The following is a 12,500-nucleotide window of genomic DNA, read 5'->3' as shown; positions in this document are numbered from 1 at the left end:
TGCCCTCACTTTATTCCAACTTACATGTAGGGGAAAACATTCCCACACATTTGCACCACCTCAGGTTCACATGATGAGATCATTACTCAGCCTTTAAAATGTATTTGCTGTTAAAACCTGAGAGATTTAGTCTGATGTTCTCCTGACTGCTAAAGAAGGAGGGAACAGAACAGTGAGATCCAGGTTAGAGGTAAAGTTTTTAAAAATTGCTCAAAATTATCCAGTCTACTATCCAGAAAATGATATAGCAATTTGGTACATTAAAACATTTGAAAACACTTTTCAACACTCTGAAAAGGTTTACCTTGAGAGAAAACAAAATGATTCTACCAGGCTCTTGCTTCTGTTGATGTGAAAGTGCATGTAGCTAAAACCATAAAGATACTGAAGAAGGAAATATGAACAAGGAAAGATTGCTCTCTAAGAAAAGCAGTTGGACAAACTCCCATGCAAAGTTCCAACACCCTGCAGGGGGAGTAGAGCTGGTCCAGCGTTCCTCTGCTGGGACGAAAACTACAGTACGTCTTCTAAAGCATGCAAAGTCAATGGTTGACGCTTGTCAAGGCGCAGCAAAATGTCCCGCGGCGCGTTTTGAACAGCAGGCCCAGCGCGTCTGAGTAGCTGAAGCAGCGCGACGGTAGCGTTTGAGCATCTGACACACGCATCAAGGTGCAGCAAAACATCCTGCAGCGTGTTTTGAGCAGCAGGAGCGCCGTGCCGCAAACGCAGCTGCTGCTCGAGTTGGAAAAATTGAACTTCAACCAATCAGTGAAGCTGATCTGGAAGCTGACAGGGAGACGGACACAGCACTGCTGATTCAGAGCGCTATGATCACTCCTCTGAAACAGTTTATTAATGCATAAATTTACTTAAAATTCCGAAATCTGCTGGCAAAACATGTTCACTTTTATTATCCGCTGCAAAGAGGTGACCGGGCCAGAGGCTGCTGTTAAATGGGATTCCTACTGACAGCGCACCGCCGGTATGTGGGGGTCTGAGCGGCTCTGACAGCGAAATAATATTTGAAGGATTGTAATCTTGATGAACTGACTGCACAGAGGAAATTTTCAGGTGGACTTTCTCTCTTAAAAACATATTAAAACTACTTTATTCCCACTGATCACAGCATATAGCCTCCAGGCAAAGAAAGGATGGGGTAGCTCCGCCCAACGGGCATCAGTCCCATTTTTCCACCAGAACTAAACTTGTACAAGAATCAAAAATGAAGCAGCACACACATTTTTGCTGCTCTTGCTGCTTTTGGTGTGAACCTAGCATAATCCACCTGTAGTTGGAGTACTCTCTCCAGGTCCCTCCTCTTATTGAGGAGACCCATCACCTCAGTCTGCCAGTCCAGGGGCACTGTCACCTACATATGGGCATCCAATCTGCATAGTGAACTGAATTGTACTGATTGGAATCTCCTTTTTCAGAGGCTGGGCAGAACAAATACATTGCATAGAGTTGACTTCATGACTCCACAATAACCATCTTTGCTGTCACTGACTTCCACATGATGTTAAAGAGAGATGTTAGGAATGACAGTCGAAAACATCCAGAGACCTAAGGTACTCAACATGGATCACATCACTCCCCAAAGTCTTGCTGCCATGGACTTTGAACACCTCTGTGACTTCAGCCTGGTTGATAAACATACCCGTCTTGGAGCACCCTGTCTCTTCTTCCACCATGGAAGGCTTGTCAGCTGGGTTGAGGAGATCCTTAAAAGCCCTTGGATGAAAGAATGGATAAACCAGCAGGTAGAGAGGACCCAGGTCTGTGTCCATTTAAGTCCTCTCTAGGATTCCAACCTCCCCATTTCCATCTGATGAGCAGGACATTGCAGTTACCTCTGTCAAACACTACATTAGGCGCTGCAGACGGGTCTGGAACCTCAGGGTTTCTGCCTTGAACCAGGCAATGGAAGCACATAGATGTCTGGCCGATTTCAAAAGGTTGGACAAAAGGTTCTGTCATCAATTCGTGACATTAATCTAAAGGGCTCTAATTACAAACGCTCTCGGAGATTCATCGGTCCATTTGAAATCCAAGATTCATCCTGTTTTTCACATTTCTCTGATCAAATCTGCCCTGTCTAGTCCTCTTTGCCTTCCCTCTAGTCCCCCTCCACCCGCCTGAGACGTTGGCACCCAGCGTTCACTTTGCAAAGTATTTTGGATGCCCATTACAGAGGATGGGTTTTTCAGTATGTTGTCGATTGGGTGGGTTATGGACCTGAGGAACTGTGTTGGTTCCATCATTCTTTTAATTTGGACTTTGACCTTGTTTGGACTGAGGTATTGCTGGTGCAATTGAGCTTCCTGTTGTAGAGAAAACCTTTGCTGGTTGCTGGGCCGACCCATGGTGCAGCGCACCTGAGAACATTTCTCAATCAAGATGATTAGCGTGAATAGAAGGAGAAGGATCATTCCTCTTCGCCGGATGATTACCCAGATGGTATTCCAGCCAAAGACCTAAACCTGGAATATCTTTGCTGTTGAAATTTTTCTTCTTGTGGATCTCTTTTACTGTGGACCAATGAACCTCAGGTTGTCTCTGATCGTAATGGAAAAGGTCTCATCTGTGTGCAGCAGTTCTCTAGCCTGGGTGCCATTCCGAACTTAGTCCCGCCCACAACGTTTGAGGTCGGGAAGTTCGGTCTGGCATTGCTCAATAGTAGCCTGAGTATGCTCGCACAATATCTGGCGGGCCAATCAAATTGTCAGGGCGGGCTTTATACGATGATGGACAGATGATCAACAGTAACGTAATCAACCACGTCACCAAAGCGCGCTTTGGTGACAACAACAATGGCTGCCGCTGGAGAGTTGAGGTGTGTAGATTCTGCTATTAGGTCTGTTCTAGAAGGTATCGACAGCAAATTAATTTTAAAAGAGGAACAGAGAAACGCGATCAAGGCTCATCTTCTTATTCTTATGAGTCTGATACTGCTCTATGGAGCAGTATCAGACTCATATTCTGACTAGAATTGAGTAGGACTACGTCAGGCTAGCAGTTCTCAGTCTTCATCACTTGCCTGTCTGCTCTCCAACACAACATCTCTTGCAAGTACCAACATTCTTTGATCTAACTCACCTGGATCTCTGGAATAAAATCTGCCAAACCCGCTCAATCAAATCCTTACAGATCCAAGCGACCTCTCCTTCATCTCTCAAGTAAGCAAACCAATCGGTCGTCCCTTGTCTTCAACCAACTCTTTCCTGATCAGTCTGCTTTCTCCCCTCAGACCAAACAGAAAGTTACAACTGACTTCCCGCAGTCCCCACTTCTAAAATATTGTTTGCTTTTTATAAATAAAACAATAAAAATTAACCAGATATGGAATTAACCAGAGTAAATTTGGAAATATTTGGATTTAAGTGCATTTTGACGCCACTAGATTTTCATTTATCGACAATATATTGGATTGGATTTAAAATTAGTAGTTCCACTATTGGACTCCGTAGATTAAAACCTTATTTTGTGCACTAAAGGTTAATTTATTTAATCTGTATACAAAGGTAAATTGGAAAGTTTTGAACAGGAATATATTGGACTCGGCTGAAGTGTATTTTAATCAAAATATGTCTGTTCTAAATATATTGGATTTAGAGGAAATAAATTGTACTAAACAAAGTAAATAAAGAGAGATTTGAATGCCATTTTTTTATATGCCATCACCAAAAAGTATTTTATAGGGAATTAACAGAAAACAAAATGAGTTATTAAACTTTATCAAAACTCAATTTATTAACACTAAAATAATTTGGTCCATTTTTAAATGATTTGGTGCAGAAAAACAGGATCTCAACTCTCAAGATATTTAAGCTTTATTTTATTTTTATGTTAGGATGGGAGCGTTTTATGCCCCGGGGCTTGTTGGCATCAATGTGCTTCGTCTCCTGAGCTCCATGTACTATCAGTGCTGGGCCGTGATGGCCACAAACGTCCCCCATGAGAGAGTGTTCAAGGCCTCCAAGTCCAACAACTTCTACATGGGTCTCCTGCTCCTCATCCTCTTCCTGAGCCTGTTGCCAGTTGTCTACACCATCATGACGCTACCACCTTCATTTGACTGCGGTCCTTTTAGGTAACTCGCATAACCAGCTGCCTCTTTATGGAGCTGTGTTTTTAGATATGAGCATGTGCTCATCTGTGTGACCATGCAGTGGGAATACAAAGATGTTCGATGTGATCATGGAGACAATTGACTTGGATCTGCCAGCCTTCATGGGGACTCTGTTCAGCTATGCAGCAAACCCTGGCCTCATCATACCAGCCGTGCTGCTCATGGTGTAAGTATAGAGTCAGAGTCCTTTTTATGCTTTTACTCTGAATTTCTTTACTCTGCTATCACTGTGTATATACATTTCTGTTTTGCTTCTACTTCTTGTAGCAATGCATAGCTTTTAAATCCTACCCTTCATGCCTGAGGATCTGTCAGATTATTTTATTTAGCTGAAAAGAAAACAACATTTTATCAGTTAGAGAAGCTCCCTGGGAATGATAATTAATAATTGAACTTTACTGATCTCACATTGGAGAAATGTACCTCTGAATTTAACCCATCCCCTTGGGGAGCAGTGGGCTGCCATTGTGCAGTGCCCAGGGAGCAGTGTGGGGTTAAGGGTCTTGCTCAGGGACCCAGAGTGCAGTCTGTTAGGGTCGATCCAGGTACTTGCAACCTTCTAACATTGATTAGACATGAGGGTATAACTTGTAATAAATCATATTCTATTTTTATTCATGAATTTATTTGTTTTGGTTTTTTTTGTATTCAAATTGTTTACCATAGTTAGTCACTGCTGCAGAACATTACGGAAGATGATTAGGGCCACTGGAAAAAAAAAAAAATTAACTGATTTTTAAATTTTATTTCAGTTTAATATGGGAAAAAGTCAGAATTCTGAGATTAAAGTCAGAATTCTGAATTTGTTCCCATGTTAAACTGAAATAAAAATTAAAAATCCGTTAACTTTTTTTGTTTTTGTTTTCCCCAGTGGCCCTAATCCTCTTCCGTAGAACATACAGCATAAACAGGATCAAAATATTTTTTTATTTAATTCCAGGTTGGCCATCTATTATCTGAACTCAGTCTCCGAAGCCTATCAAAACTCAAACATGGAACTAAAGAAGAAAATGCAGATGGTGAGTACAAAATGGCTTTAATTAAGTTTTTTCTTTTCTCAGGTATTGACTCCTCATTCAGCAAACTCATTTTAAATATTCTGGTCCTCATACTGTTTTTATATTTGTTGTTCCCTACTGAACATTTTTTTGTTACATAATGGAGGTTTCTGCCATTCATACCTGCCTTGGAAAATTTTTTTACAACTTTATAATATACTTTCAAGTTTCTGCTATGAGGAAAAAATTAAAAATTCTGATTTTAGAATAATAATTATATGTGAGTAGAACATTTTAAGACTATATGATTCATTAAAGCATTTTACTAATTATTAAGAGATAAAAACCACCACTGCTAGGTAGGAAAATAGGGTATGAATTAGCATAAAGCCAAGTTAGGTTTATTTCAGGATAAAATACCTCATCACCATCATGGTTTATATAGAGATGAAGTGATGAACATTAAAAAAATAAAATGGTAAAAAGGAATAGATGTAAAACACACATTAATTGGTTAAGAAACCTGCATGAAAACATAATAAAACAACCAACACCCCAAAAATTATAAAAATGTTGCAAATTAAGTGAAAATTTTTGTTGTGTTACAACAAGTAATAAAAAGTATTTATAGAAAAATGATTTTGGTGAATTTTTTAAAAGACTCGCCTTCTCCACTTAAAAAAAAAAAAAAAAAAAAATATGCATGCACAATCCTGTACCCTCTCCAGAGAGAAAACGCCTATTAAACACGTGTGAAAGCATGCACCATTTCTCCTCGTGCACGCTCTGTTTAGAAAGTTGCTATTTGCATCGCTCATACAAGCTTACTTTCCAGAAAATTATTTGCAATTTTTTTCACTATGCCAGACTCACCACTGGTAAGTGAAAATGGGGATCCACCCAGAAAAATAACATTCTCCACTATACCTTCAAATAAATCTAAAAATGTAGAACTGAAGCTATTTTGCTGTTAAATTCTCTGTATATATCAGAAAAAAGGAGAGTAAGGGAAAAAAATATTATTTTAATTTAGCAGGGATGATATCAAATATCCAGCCCTTTGTGTTCCTAGTTCCGAGCATTCCCTTAAATAATTCCAGTTTCAAAGGAAATGCAAAGGATTTAAAACCAGCCTGGATTCCTTCTTCTCCTGTAAGTTAAAGGTTTCCCTCTGATTGACTTATGTCACAATCTGGTCCATTAAATGTCATTACATATCATCAGGGGTCTCCAGACTTTAGGTTTCCTGTCATCTCTCTGTGTCCAGGCTCGCGATGAAGAGAAGAACCGCAGGAATAACAAAGACAGCACCAACCAGGTCATGAAAGACCTGGAGGACCTGCTGCCGAACCGATCACTCAGCCCCCCTGCTCCACCGGAGCCCGGTCGGTCTCCTCCTGTCCCTTTCATTTTCATCTTCTTGCTTATCCATTCACTGTGTTGGATGTAAAGCTGAGTTTGAACTGAAGCGATCCCATTTATTTCTCTAAAACAGAAAAAACACCAGAGCCGGAGGCAAAGCCCACCAAGACAAAGCCTGGTTCAGCCGGAAAAGGAGTCAACTTACAGAAGGACGTGGCTCTAGCTTCCTCCAACCCAAACGCCCGAGGGCCAGTAGATCGACCGCCGGGACCGAGAGGACCTGGGCCGGGTCCTGGAAGAGGTCGAGGCAGAGGGAGAGGACCCCCTCCCAGATAACATTATGAGGGAAACAATGGCTAACAGAAACATACCAAATATATATAAACCCATTTATTATTTCTTTGCCTACAGTCATATTAAAAGCTTGTCCTAAATTTCAGAATCTCTGTAAATCTGAAACACCCACAACTGTTATCTATGTGTTAGGCTAAATAGATAACAGTTATTGCAATAATCACTCATTTGTCCCTAAAGAAGCAGCAAATAAAAAAGACACCAGAACAACAAACAAACAAATACCTTTAATCATTTAGGACAGTTAAGGCGAAGAGGAATTTCGTCCACAATCACCATAATGAATCTGAATAGCGCTATCTGAATACTGCTGGCACTAAGGAAGGAGCTAGCACCTCCTGATGTCCCTTGGTGCAAACTATTCGATTACCCACAATTCTTTGTGTGAGAGCTCATAGACAAAGCCCACCTCACAGGGTTGAACAAAAATTCATTATTTGTTGACATGTACTTTGTTTGACACATGCTCATGTCCTCACCTTCATATCATTTGGGTTTTCTAATGGAGAGCTTAATTTGTTTGTTTCATTTCAGTTACTTTAGTTTTTTTGAAGTCCTTTTCCAGAAGGCTGTAATCCTAATTTGAGCAGCGTCCTTCATGCGTGTCTGTCCGCAATGTAATGAACCTGGATAGAGTTCTTACCATTGACGCCATAAAAAAATGAAGGCATAGGAGCTAGGAACAGGAGATAGGAGCTACAATTTGAGTTATTCGGATTTAAGCCGTAGAGCAGGGGTGTAAAACAGATTCCAGAAAGGGCCATGTAGCTGCAGGTTTTCTTTCCAACCAAACATAGCACACCAGACTCCATTCATCTCATCAAGTCATCATGTTCAGATTGGATTCACTTACTGAGATGACTGGAGTGTGGTGTGCTATTGCTGGGTTGGAAAGAAAACCTGCAGCCACACGGCCCTTTCTGGAACCAGTTTGACATCCCTGCCGTAGAGTGTCCTGCAGGTTGCCAAGTCAGTTGCGTAGCTGAAGTTGGCTGGCTAGCTCAAGTGGTAAGTCACTCGCTCCTGCAAACAGGAAGTGTGGGTTCGCATTGGAGGAATAAGCTGCCAGTGCGGGTCCTTAGACAAGACCCTTCACGGTAATGCCTGCTTTGAGGAGTGGTGGCCTAGTGGTTAGGACATTACGCTTGGAATCCAGAGGTTCTGAGTTCAAGCCCCACTCCCACTGATTGCCACTCTGGTTCCCTGAGCATGACCCTTAACTCCACACTGATCCCTGGGCACACCACAATGGCCGCCCTGGGGATGGCTTAAATGCAGATAGTTAATTTCGTAGCTCTGTACTTGTGAAAGTGTAATGACATCTCCGTCCTGCTAGAAAAAAAGATAAGGATGATTCTTCCACAGTGAGTCAATGCTCAAATAGTTTTAAAGGATGCAGAGGTGTTGCTGAGACTATTGCTGGTTCACCTTTCTTGCTGGCATCCATGATTGCAGGCTACTGGTCTTTCAATACAAAATACCAAGAGGTGCTCTCTGATTTGGCAACCCTTTGAACTCTCATTCGATTGGCTCAGGAACCAGGAAGTAAACATGGACTACACACTCCACAAAAGTAGTTCTTTATTGTACCTTTAGGTTTGCAAGGAGAATAACTCAACTGAGTCTTTTTAAGGAGAGAATGATTAAGTTGGGTTAATTTCCCAATACATTTCTAGACTTATTGCTCATTTAAATCAAATTTAATAGCACTGTAAGAATGTACATTAGTATCACCGTGCAATATAACAGACTTACTTACAATCAAACCCTTTTTTGCCCCTATCCCTAAATTTGGGATATTTCTACTTGTTAAGTCTTATGTAAATGTAAATAGTGGAGAAAATAGGTTGATTAAGCTTATTTGTTCTTCTTAGCAAAGAGCTGATTGACATCCAATACACAGAAACGAACTTTAACCCATATAACCATATAATTATTATTTTTTTAAATAAATAGAAAAGTCTCAAACAATTAGTACAAATATGAAGTTACGATGAAGTAGAATGGAGCAATGTGCATGGCCTGATCACAGGAAATGGACATGGTTTGTAGAATGTATTTATTTAATATTTAATGTCTGTTTTCCTGGTGTTTGGTATTTATTTAATGCTTGTTGTAAACACTGATCTTCAGACCATATTCTCCCTATATCTCCATGACCTTCACTGTTTAAATACTTTGCAACAAACTCTATTAAATCAGCTTTTCTTCAGCAGTGGAGTCTTGCGAGTGGAGTGACGGACATGAAGACAATAAGCTCTTTTCTCAATCGAAAAAACTATATCTGCTGATTCCATTTTTTTTTTCCTGAAGTTCTCTTTAAATCGTTTCCGCCTTTTGGATAACTCTAGTGATAATTTTTTTTGACTCCGTCAGAGATCTTACCATGAGCACCTTCCATTCCTCATAATTATGGAGCTTATTGGAACATCTTAAGGTTTAACGGTGAGCCTGTGAATACCATGAATACTTTTTAGCTTAATTTATTTGATAGCAAACTAACAGGATATAGAGTTGAACGAGAAAGAGAAGACACACTGCAAAGGTTCACGGTCCAGGACATGAACCCCTCGGCCGAAGACTGAGGGCTTCAAACATTGGTTGCAGGTTCACCAATGCAGCTGTGGAGTAAAAAATGTTGAGATAAGTCTTTTCTTAGCCTCACAGGCCCCAAACAAAGGTAATTAAAGATAAGAATGAGTTCAAACAGCCTCCTTCATGGTATGAAGGGGAGGACTGCTGTTTTGCGAAGATCCATCTGGCCAGTGAAAGATATATTAACCTAACTGGGAATGGTTTTTATGAACTCAAGTTGTTTTTTTCTCCAAATGTTTGTGTGTCAGAAAGTTCTTTATGTTGGGGTGGGATAGTTCCAAGGGAGTGTGTGTGTGTATTGGGAATTGTTGCATAAATGTATGTACTGAGCTTGCCCCTTCAGAGCTCTTCGTCTGAGGCTGTTAAATACATTTGTAAATTATCTTGCAATAGTCTCAGTTTCTCCTCAACTTCACACATCACTTTCATTTTCAGCAGTAAGTTTACCAAGCACTTCAAAGAGCACCAATGATAAAATACCTCATGGTTGATACTTTAGCAGTTTAAACCCTTTTGTCATAGGGCTAAACAAACTATATAATGATCTAAGATAAGGGCAGGATTAAATTATAATCTTACAGGAACTCATAATCGGTGGCAAATTTCTCCAGTCTTTTAGCTCTGTTAAGTATAATAATTTACATTTATTCTATGTAATGTACTATGTATAACTGTGCATGTAACAAATAAACTTACTTAATAAAGTAATAAACTCCATCTCAATCATATTCTGTATTATTACAACCTAATGCTCGTTAGAAGCAGAGACCATGATGTGATATTTAAGATCTGTATTTTCCTGTAGTTTAGTATGGTTTACTAATGTCTATGGCAATGCTAGCATGAGTGGCTAACGGCCTTCGAACTATTTAAGCTCCGTGTGTCACCATTGGGCTTTGAAATGTTGCTTATTGTCGTCAGTTGAGTTGCCAGAACTCTCTCACCTATATGGCTCTGGCTAAATTATCCTGATCATACAAAGTCCTGCAATATTCTTAAATTGTTCTACGTCTGGATCCTTCAATTTCCTTGTTCTGTAAATGCGGGTGGAGATTCTCAGTCATCCAGGTCAAAGTCATTCCAAAAAAGTTAACAATCCACTGGACTTTGTTTCCAAGTTTGAAGACGTTTCGCTTTCCATCCAGGAAGCTTTTTCAATTCAAAATGTCAGAAATAGCTTTGAGTTTGTTGCTTTAAAGCTACAGTGTGTAATAATTACAGGGATATACAGTCAGAAATGTAATATATTATACATAACTATGTTATTTATCATCATCTACGAGCTCAGCCTCTTAACCTTAATATTTGCGTTGCCTTAGAATTCGTTATTTATAATTACATAGGAGCGGGTCTCGCAGCCATGGAGGCAGACATCTTTGCGCTACGGCAGCGCAGAGCCAACAAACTAGCGATTGCGAGATCGCCCATTACGCTCGAAAGTAACTACGGCAAGTTGAGAGAGATGAACTGAGACGGTACTGAACAATAGATGGCAGTATTAAAATTATCTATGTAAACAAACCTCATCACTTGAGAAGGTAGGTGATGCGGACGTCGTGGAAGACATTTTGTCCCGTAACGCTCGCCGTACTGTTGGGGGGGAGAAGCGGTGGGGGGGAGATGTTCATGTTGCTGCGGTCTGCAGTCTGGACGTTAGATGTCGCTGAAAATTACACACTGTAGCTTTAAAGAGTAGCACAACAAAGCCTTGTTTTGGCTTACAAAACATGCAAATTGAACCCGACGAACGGGTCCGTTGTCAAAAAACCAAACAATCCTCATTCCAAAGGGGATGGATGTTTGCATGTGTTCTAAGCCAAAACAAGGCTTTATTTTGGTCCACTCTATAAAGCCTCAAACTCAACCCTATTTCTGACATTTTGAATTGGAAAAGCTTTCTGGATGGGAAGCGAAGCGTCTTTAAACTTGTTCTGTATACTACCACAGTGCAAATTAAGTCAAAAATTCTGGGCAACTGGTCCAGAAAGTGAAAGCTCATTTGGAGAATAGTTTGTTTCGTTTTTGTAGATGATGTAGTTCTATTGGTACCTTCAACCCACAACTTAAAGGTTTGTAGTCAGCTCAGACAGTTAGGCCCTCTAAAGGCAGATTTATGTTCACAAACCAGGTCATCTGCGTGTGTGTTGCAGTGCAAATGTGCCCCTTCCACAGACACTCTGCTGCACCTTTCCAAAATCACATTTGACCGCAGACAGTGTCACAAACAGACATCTGATACGTCAAATTTACGTCAGCTCTACACTATGCGTGTTTCCTGTTTGGTACCTTAGTGGCTTGTTTTGTTTGTATGACCGCCATTGTGGAAAACGACTCGTGAAGTTGGAGCAGATAGAGGAGCGAGGTGCGCAAGAAAGCTGGGACCCTTTCTCCACCTGGATCCCTTCTCTCTTTTACCCTCATGTCCCTCCATTGTCGCAAAAACTTGCCCCCACTTCCTCATCACCTAGCTATCACTATCTAGGCCCACAGCTGGTTCGTGATTGTCCCTCTTGCATTGTGGCATGTAATAACATAGCGCAGACCACGCTTCAATATTGGGCATAAATCAGAAATATCAGCAACAAGCTGACTGCGACACACTGCTGCAGGAGGATAACCAGCCCTTAAGTCGGAGGGTGTCAGCTGGAGAACGTGGACTGCTCTCTTGGCTCTTTGTATGGTTTAGTGATAGGGTTCCTGGGGAAACGAAAATTCCTAAAGTTATGGGCTTGTCTCCGTTTCAGCCCTCAACCCTTTCTTCTCTTGGATGCCATAGCCTTTGGAAATAGACTGGGCAGCACTATCGCCTGGGGCAGCAAAAAGTATCTCTTTCACACGGAAAGATTTTTAAAAAGTTGTGATCTAATCGAGGTATGTCCATCTGGGGAAGGAACAGTATTTCACCTCTGGCTTATAAAGGCATTGAAATCACCAGAAGGAACAAAGGTATACTACCAGGAGACACAAAGTCTATCTGTCTTTTTTAGATCTGTGCAGATAATGGATAGAGACAAATTAATATTGCTACTACTCAAACTCCAAAGAAAGCTAGCTCTTTGTAC

General features: G+C 40.7%; 1 protein-coding gene across 1 annotated transcript in view; it reads left to right on the top strand.

Moving 5' to 3' along the window:
- tmc2a (transmembrane channel-like 2a) overlaps nt 1-7,055 on the top strand; it is a 29,152-nt gene extending 22,097 nt beyond the window's left edge. Inside the window, 5 exon segments of the mRNA XM_038287604.1 lie at nt 3,851-4,090; nt 4,170-4,295; nt 5,070-5,148; nt 6,395-6,512; nt 6,623-7,055. Of these exon segments, the coding sequence (XP_038143532.1) occupies nt 3,851-4,090; nt 4,170-4,295; nt 5,070-5,148; nt 6,395-6,512; nt 6,623-6,825 (766 nt within the window). The 3' untranslated portion in view covers nt 6,826-7,055.
- Nucleotides 7,056-12,500: the final 5,445 nt, after the last annotated feature.

The sequence above is a fragment of the Cyprinodon tularosa genome, unplaced genomic scaffold (genome assembly GCF_016077235.1).
Source record: "Cyprinodon tularosa strain WSP-4 unplaced genomic scaffold, ASM1607723v1 ctg241, whole genome shotgun sequence".
NCBI lineage: Eukaryota > Metazoa > Chordata > Actinopteri > Cyprinodontiformes > Cyprinodontidae > Cyprinodon > Cyprinodon tularosa.
Note: the sequence above shows the minus strand (reverse complement) of the source record. Positions and strands in the feature narration are given on the sequence as shown.